This window comes from Amblyomma americanum, chromosome 8, assembly GCF_052857255.1.
Source record: "Amblyomma americanum isolate KBUSLIRL-KWMA chromosome 8, ASM5285725v1, whole genome shotgun sequence".
Lineage (NCBI taxonomy): Eukaryota > Metazoa > Arthropoda > Arachnida > Ixodida > Ixodidae > Amblyomma > Amblyomma americanum.
Genome location: NC_135504.1, coordinates 84,053,738 through 84,073,325, shown reverse-complemented (window position 1 = coordinate 84,073,325; position 19,588 = coordinate 84,053,738). Strand labels below are relative to the sequence as shown.

At 51.2% G+C, this 19,588-nt stretch overlaps 1 protein-coding gene across 3 annotated transcripts in view; it reads left to right on the top strand.

Moving 5' to 3' along the window:
• Positions 1-19,588, top strand: part of dachs (unconventional myosin-IXb-like dachs) — a 487,807-nt gene that overhangs the window by 315,125 nt on the left and 153,094 nt on the right. The window contains exons 1-2 of one of the 3 annotated variants that reach the window (XM_077635212.1): positions 2,268-2,493; positions 13,613-13,648. The exons of 1 other annotated variant lie outside the window; for it this stretch is intronic. In XM_077635212.1, coding sequence (XP_077491338.1) covers positions 2,403-2,493; positions 13,613-13,648 — 127 coding nt within the window. In that variant the 5' untranslated portion in view covers positions 2,268-2,402. Of the gene's footprint in view, positions 1-2,267; positions 2,494-13,612; positions 13,649-19,588 lie in introns of those variants that run through there. One more of the 3 variants, XM_077635214.1, reaches the window with a different exon arrangement.

Below are 19,588 nucleotides of genomic sequence, written 5' to 3'. Positions count from 1 at the left end.
CCGGAGGCGTATACCGGTTTACCGGACGCCGGCTGCGAACGCGCAGTGGTTCCCCCCTCACCCCAACAATGCCACAGCGAATGCGCAAGAGGGGTCCGGTAAACCGGTATACGTCTCCGGTACGCTTAAAACGTCTATTGTTTGGAGACGTGACTAGCCAAAATATGGAAGAATTGCATCTTTCGCGTGTGAATACACCTCTTGCAGCTATTTCGACTGTTGCATAGGTTACCAAGCCTTCTCTGGTACCGTGAATCCGTCATTTTGAAATCACAAATTCGCAGCACGAACCTCAAACTTGAAAGCAAGCTACGCTGGGCGTTAGGTGACCAGCAGCCATCACATCCGAGGAGGCAAGCCTGGTGCGACATCACTCAGATGTTCGAGGCAACGGATAAAATAAATAATGCCACTCAGATACCCTGCTATTACGCAAACTGGTTAAAAAAGAAACAACAAACTGCAAATGGAGCTTACGCGCTGTTTGTATGTTTTGCTATATTTAAGACAAAGTAAAAATATAAACAGAAAAGTTCCAGCAACAACCCCTCTTTCTCCTCTTCACAACAAACGTGTCCGCAAGACATTCGAGGAGGCACAGAAGGTGCCCGGCCAGAGGACGACCTATGAACGAGGCGAGGGACCCCAGCATTGACACGCCGCCTTCAACGGCTCTGCTTTTGAATCCGTGGCATGCACGAAGGCCCTCCTTTCCAACCGCCTTCTCCCTACGACAGAGCGGGGCGAAACTGTTACCAGCAGCAGCAGCAGCAGCAGCAGCAGCAGCAGCAGCAGCAGCAGCAGGGCAGAAGAGCCTTTGGTGAAACGAAGAGAACCCCCCCTCGCCCTTCCCGCCTGGTGCAGAACACACAGACACCTGCACACGGCGGTCGCCCTCCCCGCGAAAGCGCATTCTTGCGAGGGACCCCAGTCCACCTCCTCCCCGGGTCCACAGCGACTTCTGGCTCCTTCTGAGGGTTGCTAAGACATGAACGGGGGGGGGGGGGGGGGGGGGGGGGGTGTAGGTCCGTGCAACAGGGGCGCTGCCCGCCGCCGTTTTTTGCCTCGAAGCGGCGGGAGGACTGTCATCTCCGCCGAAGCGGGCGGTTGTTGGGAGCCGCGGGGGGAATGAGTTGGTGAGGGGGCAGCAGGAGAGGCCCTGCTGCCACCACAGCCACCATCCTGAATCTTCAGCGCTTCTTGGGCCAGGCCGCTGTGCCACGGCCTAGCCACTGGTGGCCCCGAGGGCTCCTCCGCCCCCTTCGCTGCTCAGAGGGGAGGGGGGCGCTTCTTTTTCTTCCGGCAGCAGCCAGCGGCTTCATCTCTCGGTTCTCCGAAAGAGAGGAGTGGTGCGGGGGCCGGCAGCAGAAGCAGCAGCAGCGGTAGCTGCAGCTCTCCCTCTCGGCGTACCTGCTGCACACCATCCCCCACACCCTCGCAGTCATCATCATCTTCCAAAGCGCGGGCATCTTCTCTCCCCCCTCGGGCCAGTGCGCGTTCGGTCGCTTGGCGGCAGCGGTGGTGCTTTTGCGGCCGTTTGTTTCTTGCCCTAGGGGGTGGATTGCAAGCAGTGGGCGAGGGCGAAGGAGCCGTCCTGCAAGTTTCTGCTCTGCTCTGCGCGCGCGACCGGCCTCCCGGCTAGACAGGGGCCGTCGCCGCCAGCGGAGCCGGGCCTCCCTTCCCTCTACACGGGAGAGGAGGGGAGCCGCCGAGCAAGCTGCGCTGCTCGCGGCAACTTGAGAGCACGACTGCCGCAGCAGCGCCCCGTCCGGCCCCGAGGAAGGGCAAAAAAAGTAAAGAAAGAGAGAAGTCTTCCAGCCTGTCGGTCGCTTCTTGCAAGCGCACGCCGGCGTTTCTGTCTGCCGCGGCCTCCGGATTGTTCGCCGTTTCCGACGCTGGCCGCCACGACCGACGACGGGAGGAAGACAGAGCGGCAACCTGTGTGCGCGTGAATGAGTTCTCCCCTGTCGGACGGGGAGCATGCCGTCGTCCGAACCCGCCTCAGGTCCGGACTCGGCGCTCCCGCGCAGTTATGGGCTCCGCGAGTGCTCCTCGGCTTCTGATCTACAGCGCAGCTTAGCTGTCCGGCGTCGGGCTTACTGCAGCCGGTGCTCGGAGGTGTCGCGTGTGCCTTTGTCTGCGACCCGGGGTCCCAGCCCTCGTAGGTTCCGCGGTGCGAGGTGCCTGTCGCGACTCTGCTGCTCCGGTGCTGTGTCGGTGTCCGTGGTGCTCGTCGGTGCAGCTGTGGCCCCAACGGTCGCCGCCGGTGTCTGTGTGTGTTCGCGCGCTCCTTCCTCCCGGCGAGGGTGGTGGTCGCGCGTCGGTATCTCGTCGCGCCCGCCGCGGCGCCTTGAGGAGGCGGCGTCGCCAGCAGCTCGGCGGTGCTCCGGCCGCCGGTCGTCATGGCAACGCTAGGCTTGTCCAAGGTGTTCATACTGGACAAGTACTTCGCCGAGTTGCAGAAGTTTTGGGAGACGGAGCGCAAACTGCAGGGTGAGTGTTACTCGCTACCTGCAAGAGTGTTCACGAAAGCCTGCATGGCACTCGCCTATCACGCCAGCGCGTGCCCGCTTATCGAGGCAGCAGCTAAATGGCGGCAAGGCTTTTGCATTGGCTGATAACTTCAACCAATAAGTGCATGCGAGTAATTCGGGGAAACTTGCCGAGAGAATGCGGGCATAATTATATCAAGTGTAATATCTGTGTACTCCTAAGGGAAAGGGAAAATTACAAGCATAGTCGTGCGATGGGCGGCTGTACAAAGTTTTTAGTACTCACAGGAAAGTAAGCGTGGTGTTGTTACCTCCGCTGAAATTAGATGGTTGCACAGAGATGGCGCTATCTCACCGTCTGGAGATAAGAAAAACCTATATCCAGAACGTGGACAACCAACAATTCTTTATGCGGGGAAGATCTTGAGCTACGTCTGCTCACGTATTTCAGTTTCTTCTGTACCGGTTTAAAAGTGGAGAGAATTAGTAGTAACAGCAAATAAACAAAATTTGTGTGTGCATCGATGATGCCCTCTACTTTTATTCCTACAAGAGCACTGAGAACAGATTGACTGAATGTAAAAGAAACGTTTCGCTCCTTTTCATTTTTACAGTCTGTAAGCAGGTGTTTGCGAAAGTCGTATGCTCAGGAATAAAGTTGTTGTAGCGCTGTCTCATGGCAATGTCGCCCGGTATTGGTACCGAAGGATTGAGCATGCTTGTCCCCTTTTACTTGCAAGCATTTCGGACGACTGGCTTGCGTGACGGCGCCGAAAAACTTTTCCTTTCCACTTTACGTATGTGTCGCATCCGCGCCCAAGTGTCCATGCTTTTCTCAACGGCAGAGAAGATCAGGTCAGGCGTTTTGATAAAAAGCGCCAGGGATCTGCACGTCCTAGGAGCCCGCAGTGCTTTTGCAGTGCATACTTCCAACTTGCGCATTGTAAAAACGAGTCCGTTTCAACGCGGTGGACGGCTTCCAATTCCATGGCTCTATATAGTTGAAAATCATGACTTAGCCGAAACTCGCTCAATTAGAGCTGAGGCACGCCGGATGGAATCGCTTGTGCTCCTGAGCTATCGTTACCATGTCCGTTTGTTCCATTTCACTTCATGCCGTGCACATGCGCACGAAGTCACGCCCCAGCGTCATACTTTTTCGTTTTCACATCTTTGTCTACCAGAGGGCGCGCACGTTCAAAAAATGACGCCTAGCGGCGCTGGTTATTCAAGGCATCACGGACTAAACCGCGACCATGCTTGGCTTCATACAGTGTTACGTGGCTTATATAACACTCTCTTCTTTGTTTTTCATTGCCTACATTTAATTTATGCCGCAAGGCGTTTAAACACCTCAGCTCTTTTTGAGTTGAACAACTCTTCCTGATTAACCTAATCACTTGATTAAAGTCAACCATGCGTGCCAAGCCGAAGCATGGTAGATGTGTTTCATTAAAGTAATTTCAAGAGCACTGAAATACATCTTCTGGTTTCCATCGAACCTAACCGCCGTATATTTTTTGGAATAATTTTGTGCTTTGGCCAATCATGTTTTCATGAGCGCATGATTTAATAAGGCGGTCACAAAGGATTCATAGGATAAGCACCCAAGCTCGTTGGAGTCTTGATATTATGGTTTTATGGGAAGCCGCCGCGGTGGCTGAGTATAATTATGGCGCTCGGCTGCTGACTCGAAAGATGCGGGGTCGATCCCGGCCGCGGCGGTCACGTTTCGATGGAGGCAAAATGCTACAGGTCCGTGTACTGCGTGATGTCAACGCATGTTAAGGAACCCGGCGTGGTCGAAATTTCCGGAGCCCTTCACTACGGCGTCCCTCATAGCTTCAGTCGCTTTGGGGCGCTGAACCCTCATAAACCATAAACCAAAGCAGTATAGTGGTATGAACTTCTTGTTGAGATATCCTTGTGGGCACTGCATCCCATTGGCATAAAACTTCATCTATACTTAGCCTTGGCTTCTGAAAGAGTACATATTGGTTGCCCCTCTCACAAGGAACAATTAGTTAGTACGCGATACCTGCAGTAATTAGTATGTTACGCCTCAAGCTAGAACTAAAGGCCAACAAGTCACAGTCGGTGTAACAGGTCTGTGCCGAACACTTCAAAACGGTTGCGTTTCTTCCAGAAAACTGCTGAAACTTGAAAGTTTCTGATATTTCGATACCAATTTGGTATTCACTTCAGATGTGATCTGAAACACGTGTACACAAAATTACTAGCCGTCTATTATAATAGTTGGATGTTCTACGCCAGGTAATGGCAGTGAAAGCCTCTGTGTTGCTAATAAAATCAACATTCATGGTTAAAAAAAAGGTGGCTTTCAGCGAATTTATCGGTGCTGTGAAGTATAAATAGTTTTTGCAACTATACCGTTGTCTTTATTCATATCTTGAGTCTTTTTATAATTTAACTGCTCTCGCTATTTAATTGTGATGCGTTTCCATTTTACCGGCACGCACGCAGCGGTGGCAAGTGCTGTTGATGTGGCATAATTGGTAATTGCGGATAATACGACTGGATCGCTTATTTAGGCACACTGTCAGGCCTATCCTTCCTGCAATGCGAAGACGAGGCAGTTTAGGGCCATGTGAATGAACAGAGGAAAAAAAGACGAGGGCGCGCCAAACCAGGTCATTACGTGCTACATCAAAGTCCTCCGATTGGAACCGATACTGGGAGCACTCTGCGTGAACACCCGGCTCCAAGTCGTGAACGAGCCAGGCGGTGATCCAGCACCGACCCCTTGGTCGCTCCTGGCAGGACACCATTCGCATTGTGCTGTGGATCCGCATTCCCTACGCACGGCTACATAATAACCCCGGACGAGGCTCCGCCGACCAGCGAAGCCTGACGCCCCAGCGGCGCAGGCAGGCTTGGACTCGGCCGCGCAGTGGCTCTTTCCTTGCATGGCTGCGCATAAAGGGGCGACCGCGTCTTCCGACTCGGCGGCGTTGAATCGCGGGCGCGTTAACAATGTCTGATTGAATGCCGCCGGGCGATCCCTCCTGGGGCGGTCGGTTTTCTAGCACTTTGTCGGCTTGGGATCTCTGCGAGCCGCACGGCTGATTTTCTCTTGATTTCTTTGTTAGTGTGCGTTGTTCGGCCACAAAGCGAAGCGCAGAGTTAGCGCCAGCACGAAATGATTCCTGACTGGCACAGAACTCCGACCGGACTGGAACGAGGAAACCACATTTCCGACGCGTGTTCCCTTCATTCATATCATGGGATGCAAGGTGCGGAAAACAGGCAACCTGCTTCGTCCTTCAGTCTAACCGTAAGAAACACGCCTCCGTGACGGCTGTCAGCTATATACGTTCTAAACGAGAATATACGCCTATAAGGGAGTAAATAAGGGGAGTGGGCTAGAGAGCACAGCTTACTCCCCTTATTTACTCCTTTCTTTTGGGAGTGTACGTAGCCGAAAAGCGGGCCCAGCCGGTCGAAATTTGTTCCGGTTTAATTTTTAGTATCCTATCTCGTAAGTCTTGTCGGAAAACTCCTGTTGACGACGATCTTACTAGCGACAATATTTTGGGCTGGGGTCAGCAAGCACTGGCACCGACGACGCCGAAATTATCTGCGAATGCTGACAGCGCGACAGTTTCATGTGCTATGGTTTTGCTTCTCTGTGTGAAAAGGCGGACATATCTTAAAAAGTCGGCAGTGGCTTAGCTCGGCTATGCCAGGATATACGAAGCGAAAGCTCAGGCATAGCTTGATTAGCCTTGGTTAATCTTGATTGCAAGTCCCGGTTAGTCTGGTTGTCGGGCTGGCTTTTGTCACGTGGTTCGCCACGCGGTTGCTCACGTGGTGCGGTGCGAGCACGGCGAACCTGCGAGTTCGTGGCCAATCTAGCTTCCGCTACAAAACTCGGCTGCAGAACCGAGAGACGAGGGTTCGATCCCGGCCGCGGCGGTCGCATTTCGATGGATGCGAAATACTAGAGGCTCGTGTACTCTTGGTGTCGGTGCACGACGTTAAAGAGCCCCACGTGGCTGAAAGCATCAGAAACCCTCTTCTACGGCGTTCCTCATACACTGAGTCGCTTTAGGACGGTTAAACCGCCATAAACCAACCAGCCATATCTAAAAACTACAGTGGCATATGCGATAAAAAGGAAATCACAAAAGCAGTGCTGTATGCCTTGATGGCTAATATTCCCCTGTTAAAAACGATGAGAACTGTCACCCACTTCTTCATTCCCCAACGTTGCGTGTGGGAACACCACGATGAGCCCAATTTTTCCGATGAAAAAAGTCAGAAAAAAGCTCAACGGCGCTTGCTTCGGCAACACGGCGGAAATGCGAGCGCTGTCGCCATTACCACTCACTCACTGATTTCTTTTTATTTTTTTGTTTGTTCTTGTCGTCATCCTCTTTTAACACCGCCGCATCGGTTATTCTCTACATTCATAGACCCCTGGGCGAGTTTCATACCGGTTTTAAAAGGCGCACTGGTGCAGCGGTTGAGCGATGCACCGCTGGCCTGCGTCAGGCACGTAGCCAGAACTTTTTTTCGGGAGGGGCCACTTCTTGTATAAAAGGGGTGCGTTATCCGTTGGGTGCACGCCTGAATCAACTACGTCTCTGCGGTCATTTTTAACACAAGAATTAATTCATGGAACAAGCGAAACAGAGCAGTGTGCACTCAACTGTGTTACAGCTGTACACGTAGATGTTGGTACAGGTTAGACTTAAGGCGCGAAATATTCGGCCATTGCAAAATCTGTCGCTACAAGCTTTGCTATTAGTATGAACAAGAGAAAAGGATATCGGCTGCTATTTTTATCCCTCACCGATTCCATATGGTCTAACCGCGACTTCTGGCACACGCCACATGTCTTCGTCAGGTTCAGTGGTTAGCAAGGACAGGCGAGAAAGAAGTAAGGAACGGTTAGGAGACTTCTCTTCAGCGTTCACGGTGTCATCTGTGGAACAGGGAAATTACTCCGCGGGAAACTTTTCCGTAATATGTCATGGCCGCAAACTGCTCCCGCCTTCGCTATGCCACCCAGTGAGAATTTAACCGGGCGCCGTATTTCGTAGAACGTTTAGCTTCGTTTGCGTTTCATTCGGTCCTCTGTCAATAGTCGCTACTTCCGGCTGCGTAGGTAGTTGGAGATGACGTCACTCCCGGTGTAGCAGAAACACGCCCATGATTGATGCCACCCGCATAAGTGCGGCCCTCGCCTATCATGTCACAATGGCGGTCCAGGCCCCACGGTGACGAATCGCGGCTGATCTTTTATGCTTCTGATTCTCGTCTCAGCGAACAAACTATGTGGTGGTGGTGAGGCGAATTGGTTCGACATGATCCCTATGGCACGGCCGGCGAGCGCGTCTGTGCGCATGCGCCTGTTCGCCACTGCGATCCTTCTTGGGACGCTGAACGACCGCCTGGTTGACGCTGCCTTGGTATTACTAAAAAATCGGAGAGCTGTATTCCGCATGCGTACCTTTAACGCTATAGCGACAAGGGCCCCGTTCAGCGGAAAAGCTCGCGCCGTTGTGGTGCGTGTAGAAAAACTCGGGAGTGGTCGAGAGGGTCGTGACGTTTACAACCACATGACGTTACGACCTCGAGCGGGCAATTCAAACACCCTACACTGGTCACACAGTGCAACAATAATGACGTCACTACACAACTCCTCTATGATCTGCACAGTTGTGACGTCATTTCACCGCCATTACTTAGTGCCTCTGAAGAATCAAAAGCAGTTGCGCTGAAAAGAAAAACTGTGAACTCGAACCGCTGCTGCTTTGGTCGTCAAACGGGCGCGCAACCCACCAACCAATGAGGAAAGTAAAGGGTGGTGTTTTTTTTTCTGGAAATAAAGAATTTTGAGAATTTATAAACGACAGTGTCTGCGTCTGCCTAGTGGTATGCAAAGAGGACTCCGGGCCGCTGAAGGGTCCCATTAACGCTATCGCGTCATAACCTCATGGACGGTCTTAAGAGCCTCCCGAATTTTTCTTCCCGCTCTCCCTCTCCCATCTGCACACGGCAGTCAGAGTCGCGCGGTTGGTGCCGGTGCTCTTTCATCCTCATCTTGTTCCTCTCACAGCCACCTGACCAACTCCTTCTGCTTGGAGGATAGGTGATCTATGTCGTCCTTTTGGGGAGCTTGGAAAACAGGACAATGAAAAGAAAAAACCTTAGGACCTTCTTTACCAAGAAAGTCCGATAGCATTTAGGTTGCCTGCCACGGTGTCTACAATGAGCGTTTAATGTTCTCCTTGCGATTTTGCCGTTAAAAATGTGGTTGGGACCGGTTCCATATGGCCCTTATATGGTATGCATGAGCCATCACCGTATGGACTGTTCGAGTGCCTTCCGTTGGATTATCATGTGGGATTCTACTATAGTCTACCTTAATACATTTTGTGGGGCACGCCTACTTCCAGAATTTTTGGGGTCCTTTGGAATGCCTGCAGGATGGCCAATTTCCAAATTTTGGGGGTCTTCAGATTTTCTGACATGGCGGTGCTGATTACGTCATGACCCTCTCGAATAGTCAGGGAATTTTGCGACAGAGAAACCGCGAATTTTTTGTGAGGCGACAGTCTAAATTCTATCGCAGTAAAAAGAATTAGGAGGGGAATGTAGCCCCGAGAAAATACGGGAATTCTTCGCGAAATCGATGAGCACTTGCATCGTATCGCCGCTGTGCCTGCGTACTTCTTTAGACATTCGGAAATGTTTTCGTGAAATTATTGCGTTACGGTTATTCATCTCACTGATATTCGGCCAAAGTACGGAAATAATTCTCATTATGACTTACTGTGCTAGTCGCCATAGTTTGACTGCTGTAATTTTTATTAGCGTACTGTTAGGGCGCATCACGCTTAGCGTGTTTTCAGCGTAACTATATCTGTCATATAGGAAGGCAATGCTGAGAATGAGATGGAAGTATGAAAGCACAATCGCTGTATTCGCCGCTTTCAAATTGGATAAAACCGAGCGGAGTTTGTTAATCCCGGACGTAACATGCCTGTATTGCCGCCTGTATCTGTCCGTAAAAGAAAGTTATCGTGTAGTCTTCACGGCATCGTGCCACGTTGTTGCGAGCAGTGTTTGTCCTGCGACATCATAGCATCGGGTGACGGCTCTCTCACAATGACAGCAGGGCTTCCTCTTACCATTCATCTTTGTGATGCGAACCATGAAAGGCTCAGCGCTTCTTTTAGAAAGACATCACGGGACGTGACGTGTAGGGTTCTATGTCCCAAGGCAGCACGTGGCTGTCAGAGAAGCCATAGTGGAGGGCGCCGGATTAATTTCCACCACCTGAGGTTTTCTGACATGCTCTGGCATTCCACAGTACACGCCTGCTTTTGCATGTCGCCTCCATCGAAATGCGACATCCCCGGTCGGCATTCCATCTTGCGACCTCGGTCGACCGAACTCCACGGCCACTAAGTGCCGCTGCTCGCCGAGTGTTTCGCCTTAATGAAGTCTGTTCGAGCCAGTTCGAATGCCCCTTTCAATTTTCCAACAGCCCGTGACACGGCTCGGCTAAGGAGCTCGCTCACGGCCGCCGGTGCCAGTTCGCGCTACACCGGTCGAGCGTGCAATGTACACACACAAGCCGAGAGGGAGGGAAGACAAGTGCGTGTTTGCAGCGGCCGCCCGTTGCGTAACAGCGCGTATAAATAGCGCTGCTCTCCGGCGGCGGCAAAAGGCCGTGGCCGAGAGGACCCTCACGGCGGCCAGAATCGTTGCGGCCGATGATCTCAGCGCGCGCACTCTAATCACCGCGCTTGACCGGCGTCGGTGCCGATGGCAGGTTATCCTCCTCCCCACTTGGGCGGCAAGAGCATTGTGGTTTCCCTTCGGGGACGAATGAGGGCCCTGCGTTGGAGGCTTCGAGACGCTGGTTAACTCGCGTTTGGACGGCGCTTGACGCTGTCGAAGCTGAGGACACTGAGGCTGGGAGAAGAGAGGTAGGCGGCCGAACCGTCTGCTGCCTACGGCGATGCGCGAATATGGCGAGAAGCTCGTTTATTTTTTTATTTCCGGAGGGGGAAGGGGGGGGGGGGGGGGGTCTGGGCAGTCGGGGCGGCATCCGTCACGGCCGTCGGCCTGCTGATTTCGGGATGTTCGGCCGTGACTCCCGCGACCTGCCCCGGGCTACGCTTTATGGATTTGCTGGGACGGCTGCGTGAGTGGAGGGCACATATTTCGGTAGCTCCAACGTCCCAAGACACTGCAGAAGGGAGCAGAAAAATCGCCCCCAGTCCATAAACGCGGGCAAGGCAGGCTAACCTTCAGTGGTGGTCTTGAAAGCGGCTATGCTAGCGGTAAAGGCGGGCAGAGAGGCCCGATATTACCTCGTTTCCTCGCAGTCGCCAGCCAGCCGCCGTCCACGCTGGCCTGCGTTCGCGCTTGCAAGTTCCAGCAGTGACACCTTTCCTAACATTACACTTGGTGAGCATTTCGATACGAAGAAGGAAACATTGCTGTGATGGATGTAATGAGTTGAATTTTTCACGGTTTAGGTCACCATCGCCGGACTAAATATATACGACAACTTTCCCACATCTCCACCTAGCCCTGTCCTGTGCCAGCTGCGGCCACCTTGTCCCCGCTGACTTCCTGATCTCGTCCGCCCACCTAACTTTCCGTTGCCCCTTGCTACGCTTGCCTTCTCTTGGAATCCACTCCTTTACCCTTAAGGACCAGCGGTTATCTTGCCTTCGCATTACATCATGTGCCTGTCTTGATTTCGACTAGGAGGTCATTAACCCTCGTTTGTTCCCTCACCTACTCAGCACGCTTCCCGCCTCTTAACGATAAGTTAACCTCTTGTGTGAGTAGGCCAAAGAACTCGTTTTAAGTGCGTCAAATTGTCAATTCCATTTTCCGTGCACACCTTGACAACTGCAGCAACTGCAGTATTTCTGTTCAGGTAGAGTAGATATGTCTGCCACGATCGGTTACTGCGCTCGCTGCTTGGAGAGGCGCGAACCTCCTGACGGGTGGCAGCTTAAATTCGTCGAGGGAGGCCTGTCCGCGGGTATCTCACGCCGTACGTTGGAAGGTGTCACAGCAATCAACGTTTTTGGTTACCTGGTGTCTCCTTCGTGGTGCCATGCGCGTGGTGGCACGCTGTGAGGTCCTGGAGTCGGCGGCAACGGCATGAGGAGGCAATCCGTGTGGCGTTAGTAACGTGTACTCCTAAATTGTGTTTGGGATCTCCAGCTTTAGGAACTGCGTGATTGGGTTTCTTCCTTGTACCACAATTCACGGTTATGAGACGAAACCTTTCAGATAATTCAACGGCACGGGACGACACACGCGCTGCGCTCCCAAGGCGCAGCTTATCGACCCCTTTTTGGGAACGGCCTTCCCCACCATGTCGCTGCCATAACCTGTCCATCCACATTTTCGACTTCTGTGATCGCCTGCATCTTGTAAACCCCACCCCTTATGTAACACCCCGAAAGAGGTCTTTAAGGAAAATAAAGTGATGTGATGTGATGTGATAACAGTAATCAAGAATAGGGCTGCTTAGCCGGGCTGGTTGGTGTATGTTGATGGAAACTACTGAACAGCGCTTACAGATAGGACGGAAGGGAAGGACACAGACACATGCGCTGTTTCCATCAACATGCACCAACGATCCCGACTAAGCCCACTTCTTGAATTCACTTCTTGTACATCTGGCACCATCCTCTCCTATTTTTGCCTCTGATCCCCCGTCGTCTGTGTCAACCTTCTAGTTATGCGGCCACCTGCCGGGCACATCTCCTCACGTATTCCCTCGCAGCGCATGTGTCTCTGTTCTTCGCTTCCGTCATGTCTGTTAATTAGAGCTACTCAGTCGAATTCCATCACGAGCAATATAATTTTCGAATGCGGGTGTAACCGGTGCTCTGCGGTTTCAATATCGCGCGATTGCATGAAAATCTACTTCGCTTTCTTTTTTTTTTTGCATCCTTATCCTCGGTGTAATTATTCGACACGGATTTCCTACGTTCATGTTTTGACGAACCTTCTACGTTATTGTTTTTCTCGTTTATTTTGCACACAAGTGCAGCCTTCGGCACATGCAGCGCTCTGATAAAGTCCTTGAAAAACGAGGGTGCCAGATCACGCGGTGGTTGAGCTTGCTGTTTCGCTTCTCCGAATCGGAGGGTTAATCTTTTAGCGCTGCAACATTCCTGACGACCTCGGTGATAGCCCTTGCAGCAGCGAGCCCCTCAAAGCTGTGTTTAGGTTTCAAGTAAAGTTTGCAGATGGAGGTTACCTGTTATAACTATTTTATAGTTAGCTCGGTATTCTCCTTGCCGGAACACTCAGGAGATGAAGCTTTGGAACTGTTTAGCGATGAAAACTTATAGGAAAAAGATCTTGTGGTGTTAACGGGCAAATTAATAACGTTTGCAAAAAAAATAAAATAACACATACGCAACCACCAAATTGCCCGCATACCCAAAAACTCTGGATAAACGAATTTTTCCAACGGGAAGTTGTTTATGAACGCATTTTTTTTGCATGCCGTTAGATTGCAGTATAAAAATCATTATATCTGCAGTTCCCTATCGGAATGTTTGTAGTTTTCTGAAATTTATTGTCAAAAACGCACCCCTTTGGTTTTCTATGGCAGTGCTAACTATTCTGTGCGAGCGCAAGAAACAAACATTAAAAGCAAGATTTTGCTACGCGGCATAAGGTTGGACCATGCATTCCTATCAATATGTTAATAACAGTTGCCTCCCAATTAAATGTGACGTCCAAGAAACCTGGACTTGCTGTATCGAAAAGTTACGATGTTTCAAGCGAAGTCAGAGAAAATTAAATAAATCTTCAGTATATAATATTAAGAAAACTAAAAATAAACAAGGTTCTCGTGCAACGGGTTTGCTTCAATAAAACAAGGAAGGAGAGATCGTTACATGATTGGCTTGCAGGAATCTAAACGCTAAATGGCGAACATTGAAAATTGCCAGCGAGCAGCTCATGCCTCGCTTGCCTTGTCTCGTTGCAACTCAGGCAAACAAGGGACTTGAAGTGAACAAATTCAGAGTTGATTCTGCTACTTTTTTTTTTTGCCGATCGCATCGCTCATTAATGTATCTGCCGCATTCTCGTTATAGAGGCCGCCACTTCCCGTAGAACAGCCACGGCATCAAGTAAGCTAACGAAGTTTTCTTATCTTTACCTAATCTTATCTTTTGATGTGACAGAGTTTTCTTAGTCCTCTTCGCATTGTCCCGTATGATGAAGAGCGCGAAAATGAAAAAAAAAAAAAATTGCGAAGATGCGCTCGCAAAAAGCCATCAAGAGCGGTTGTTCTCTTTACTTTTTGAGCTAAAATTCAGCTATACAAATGGCTGGTCTCATTATATGTTTCGGTAATAGAGGAACTCGAAAGGGATTCGCATCGCGCCTGTAATTAGGGCGAAAATGAGGCCACGCATATACACAAAAAAAAAAAACTTCGTTTGAGCGCACCAAGCATTAATAACGCTTGCGTGCACGATGCCTGGAAAACGGCCTCAGCCGGCACCCACGATTCGGAACTGGCCTAAAGCAGTTCTCTTTTTTTCTTCCATTGAATTTGAACGCAATGACAATGACTTCCTTAGTTCGCTCTTTCTCCGCAGGTTTTAGAACCTTTTTTTTTTTTGCGCTCGCTCTGTTTCCAGCTTTTCGTTTCCTGTGCGTCAAAGGCAACTAGTACGCTTATCTTTACGACTCCTCCGCACGAACACTGTTTCTGTTGTTTTATTCCCTCACTGTTTTCTGATTGCGCCAGTCCGACGGCGAAGTTCCTCTTATCCGCACGTGCCTCTAAGGCAGGGAGCAAATGCGCTTTATAACGGTCGTAAGCGGCTCCGTTTACGACCGTGATAATAACGCAGATGCGGTGGCGTACTCGGGCGAATCACGCGATGGATCCCGTCGCCTGGGGCAGCATTCGCGATGAAAACACTAAACGGCGTCGATAATTAATGAATTAATCTCGCTAAAAATGTTGCCATACACTCGGCCGTTGCAGCCATAAGAACGAAGCGCATTTAGAAGTTTCTTGTCGCAAGGTCGTTGTGGTTTATTTCAAACCTCGACTGAAAGAAAGGGGGGACAGAAAGGAATGCGTTTACCTCCAAAAACAGTGTAAGTCTAGAAAACAAAAAGTACGCACTAGAGCGCTTACAGTGCTTACAGTGCAGATTAAAGCGATAAGATAATTAGAGAATGTTAAACAACCTGAATTCGGGACAGAAATGGTCCCTCCTTGCCGCCAAGTTATAACGAGGCGAGTGCGGTGCCAGAGCCCCAAATGCAGCTCACGTTCAGCACAGTGCAGTCTGCACTGCGGCTGCTGCAGTGCCCGGGTTCGAACCCGACCGCGGAAGCTGCGTTTTTATGGAGGAAAAACGCTAAGGCTCCCGTGTGCTGTGCGATGTCAGTGCACGTTAAAGATCCCCAGGTGGTCGAACTTATTCCGGAGCCCTCCACTACGGCACCTCCTCTTCCTTTCTTCTTTCTTTCCCTCCTTTATCCCTTCCCTTACGGCGCGGTTCGGGTGTCCAACGATATATTTCCTTTCCCCAAAAACCAATTATTATTATGCAGTGAATAGTCAGTGCATGATGCCTTGCGACTTGACCCTTTGGTTGTCTTGCGAATGACATGACCGGTGTTCAGCAATCTGTGCGCGTCCGTCAGCTGCCCTTATGACGGATTACCAATGCACCGAAGTATCTACACTGCCGCGTGCGCGTGTTCCCACAGTGTGGTGTTTAGTAATGGCCGCAACCCTTCCACAGCCCGGACTGTCCCCCACCGTCGCTTTGCGTGAGTCTTCTCTCTCGTCACCTGGCTGCCGGCAGGACGGCGCTTTCACTGTGTCTCGACGGAGCCTTCTTTGAATGGCAGCTGTGGACGCAGCGGCTTCCAGTGTTGGGTCGGCGTACCGTGTAGGGCACAGCTCACCTGGCGCGATGGGAGACAGGCTTCTGTGGCTCGAGCATGCGCATGCAGGACGCATCAGGTCGAACATGTCTTACGTGACATGGCTTTAAAGCCGAGGGTGACTTATTATGTGTGTGTCGCTAGTAAACGGCTTTTCCGCTGAGCAGGTGCGGTGTTCTGCTGGCTGCGGGGTAGCTGGTTCGACGCTCACCACGGCAACCGTGTTTCGGTGAAGACACAGTGCACCCCTCCCCTTGCACTGCACCATCCGATACCTACCCAGGTGTTGTGCTGAGACTTTGGCGGGCGTTACAGACCTAAAGTGGCATACATGAATCTACTGGAACCTTTAAATAGAGCAGGCGGCAAGGCTTAACAGTAATATCTTCTGTACATAAAATTTAATTCTGAACGGTTTATAAGAGCGGTGCACGAACGTCACAGTGGCCGCCATTTTTGCGCCCGTGAAGCACGCAAAAAAAAGGCCGCGGGCATATATAATTAGCTCGTCGCCATCTGCTCAGGCTTGCATCCCTGGGGACCTAGGTAGCTGCATGCTGTAGCACAAAATGCTGACAGTGGCGTCTTGTGCGAGTGCAAAAAATGAATTACACTGAGAAGTATACTGTTGACACACTTCCCGCGTTGGTAAAAACTGAACCCCCTTAGAATGCGCAGCCCGAGCTTGCATCTGCTACAATTATAAGGACGGGGCTTCTCGACTCCGAGCCTCGAGCTTCGACTCGCAGCCCTTCCGCAGAATGTGCGGCCGTTTTCTTTGCAAATCATCCGAGCGCATCGTGTAAAATACAGCAACGAGGGCCTCTCCTCCGCAGCGCACTCGGCGGCGGCGGAGAAAGACGTCCGCCTTGTCACGCTGCCGGCGAGTTCGGTCTCAAGGCCGGGCGCGTCTGTGTCGACATCAGGATATCCCCGAAGCAAATATAGCGCATCTCAGGTATCCGGATTTCTCCCGACTTGCGCGGCGGCGGCGGCGTCGTTAAGGAGGCGGGATGTACAGGCACGATACCAGTACTGCTTCCTCAAAGCAGAGAGAGAGAGAAAAGAAAAGTACGTAGTTTCAGAGCGTCGTCAGTGATTCATTGGCGCGTGAATAGACTGGCCAAGTGAGGCTCAGTAAGGGGAAGAGGTTTGGTTTGGTTTATGGGTGTTTAATGTCCCAAAGCGACTCAGGCTATGAGAGACGCCGCAGTGAAGGGCTCCGGAAATTTCCACCACCTGGAGGGGTTCGTTAACGTTGCACTGACATCGCACAGCACACGGGCCTCTTGAGTTTCGCCTCCGTCGAAATTCGACCGGCGCTGCCGTAATCGAACCCCCGTCTCTCGGGTCAGCAGCCGAGCGCCGTAACCACTAAGCCACCGCGGCGGCTTTTAAGGGGAGAAGGGTCTAGCTGGTTTCCGCTAAGCGGTAGCAGTGTTGGACATGCTCCCAACAGCTTAAAAACGACACATAGCATGAATGAATTTTAGTATCTGATTCCGTTGTTCCGCCCCTTCATCACTTCAACATATCGGAGCGTCAGGCGGGAGAGCCCAGAAACTTGCACATTTGTGTCACGTCACTGGAAGCAGGCGCGCAGTGCGTTATTGTGACAAGTTATAGCACCTTATTCCTGCTACCTGACAACTTCGAGAGGCAAATAATGCGGCGCAGTTTCCGCGACGAGATGCGGAATTTCTTTTGGGGCGATAGCACTATTCCGATGGGTTAACCGCGACCAAGGTCTTGCGATGTTTGTGTGTTTGCGCCAAGTGATATAAATAAGTAAAAATAAATCAAGCACACATCGGCGACTGGGATTCGAACCCCGGCGGCGCGAACAGATCAGCTTCGCTGGCCTCTGCATGAGACGAGAGCACAGCGCTTTCGCCGGAGCCGATCACGCCTCGTGTTAAACTGCTGCACACTCTCAGGCTGCGCATTGCGCATCGTCTTTTTCGTCGACTAATACTAGTCCTCATCATCATCGTCATCAGCCTCAGTACGCCCACTGCAGGGCAAAGGCCCCTCCCATGTTTCTCCAGTAAACCCTGTCCTGTGCCAGAGGCCAGCTTAAACTTGCCGTCGCCCACACGAGTTGGGTGCATTTCTAGTCTCCCTGGGCGCCTTTCATTGTTGTTCACTGGAGAAGCATACTCGTCAGGCGCCACTTGAGCAAGTCATTGACCGGCACCGCACCGCTCTTCATACCACCACACTATTCAGTCTCTATCGAAGTTTCGCAGAAACATCGAACCACGAATTGAGCCACAAACAGCTGTTATCGTCACAAGCAGTAGCGGCTATATGACCAGTGCACATTAGGGCGAGGACTCGTCTGAATTCTGACCAGGTCCTCGCGCCGATTCCACATCCAGTTTTCGGCCTCCCGCGACTCTGCATCCCACCTTTTGGTTATCAATTCGCCCTGTCTCTGCAAGCAGCGAACGGTTCTGTGTGCAACGCATTACATCTCCTTCCCAAGTCCACTGCCTTCTCTTGAGTTAGATAGTCAGCAACTCGCCAGCAGCCCGTGCTGCTCTGCTTCTCTTCTCGTGCAGTCTATTCTGTTTCTGCATTGGTCTTGCCAGACCTCATTACAACGTGAATTACGCAACGCCCCCCCCCCCCCCTCCTTGCAGTTTTTTTTCTTCTTCTTCTTCTTCAGCATACACAAGCGGGAAAAAAGTTTATAACGGGTCGGTCTTCATGTCCGTGCTCCTAATCATTGTCCTCAACGAGTAATAATTTCTGTCTGCCTAAGCTTATGTGTACGACTTGAATGACATGGAATCCGTTCGGGCTGAGGCGAGAAAGCGTGGGAACAGTGAAAGAAACTTCCAAAACCGGCATGCGCTGGAGACATCATTGCCGCTACTGCAGGTTCCGTGGCCATTCAGCAAGGCGGAAAATTTGGGCGAGTTGGTAAGTGTTCATGTTCGCTCTCAGCGCAACACGAACGGGACACAAGACCAAGACTAGCACAAACAGGCGCTGACTGTCAACTGGTTTTTTTTTTTATTGAAGAACGAAAAGCATATAAATACAAACAGTGAACTACTTATCAACCAACAAAAGTTATCTGGAAGGCACGTGGGAGGTTAGATAGCTCAATTCCCTCTCGGATAACGTTATGGAGGTCTGCTGATACATTCTGCGCCGTTGTGGTAAATATAAAAAAGCTTCCATAACTTCGCGTGTTAATTTATTGTTATGTCGGAACAGGATGCGCGTGTTCTTGTAATCGGGAACACATTGGTAATCGGGACATGCCTGCATTGGCATTGCCTGCTGTGGGAGCCTGTGTGAGACAGGGGGTCATTTTTTCTGGTGTTTTCATGCTCCATCAAGCGTTTGTTAACGCACCTCCCAGTCTGGCCAATGTACATGTCACCGCAAGAGAAGGGGACCTGGTATACCACCCCTACCTCGCAAGGTATAGATGGCGACACATGACGCACTTGACAAGCATCCCTCTTGCTCTTGCCGTAGTGCCTCTGATTCACCTGTTTGCACATTGCGCTAAGTTTTTTAGGTGCAGAAAAGACGACATCAACGTCGTATCTACCCGCAACTTTTTTCAGCCCATGTGACAAGCAGTGTGCATACGGGACCACAGCCGGCTTTTTCTTTTGGCTTCTTTCGGCTGAGCCCCATTCTTGAGCTGCCTAAGAAGTTTCTCCGCTGCCCTGGAAATGAGTTGATCTGGGTACCCGTTCACACGTAACCTGCCTGTTTGCGCCAAAATGCTCTCTCGCGTCCTTTCATGGCAAGATTTCCTGAGAGCTGATTGCAGGCAAGATGCGGCAATGCCCTCCTTTATGAGCTTAGAATGGCCAGACCCGAAAGTTTAGCAATGGTTTAGCAGTCCTCGGGGCGATACCACCAACACAAGTGTCCCCCCCCCCCCCCCCCACACACACACACAGTGCCAAATCCAAAAACTGCAGTTCTTTGCTGCTGGGAACCTCAGTTGTGAACTCCAGCCCACGTCCGCATTCCTTAAATGTCTTCAGAACGTCGACTAGACTTCTAGGCAAACTGCCTGTTCGGGTGAGCACCAAGTAATCGTCGACATACCGAAAAATTCTGACAACTACCTCATCCAATGCCTTTTCAATTTCCCTATCAACCCTGCTTAAAAAGCTGTC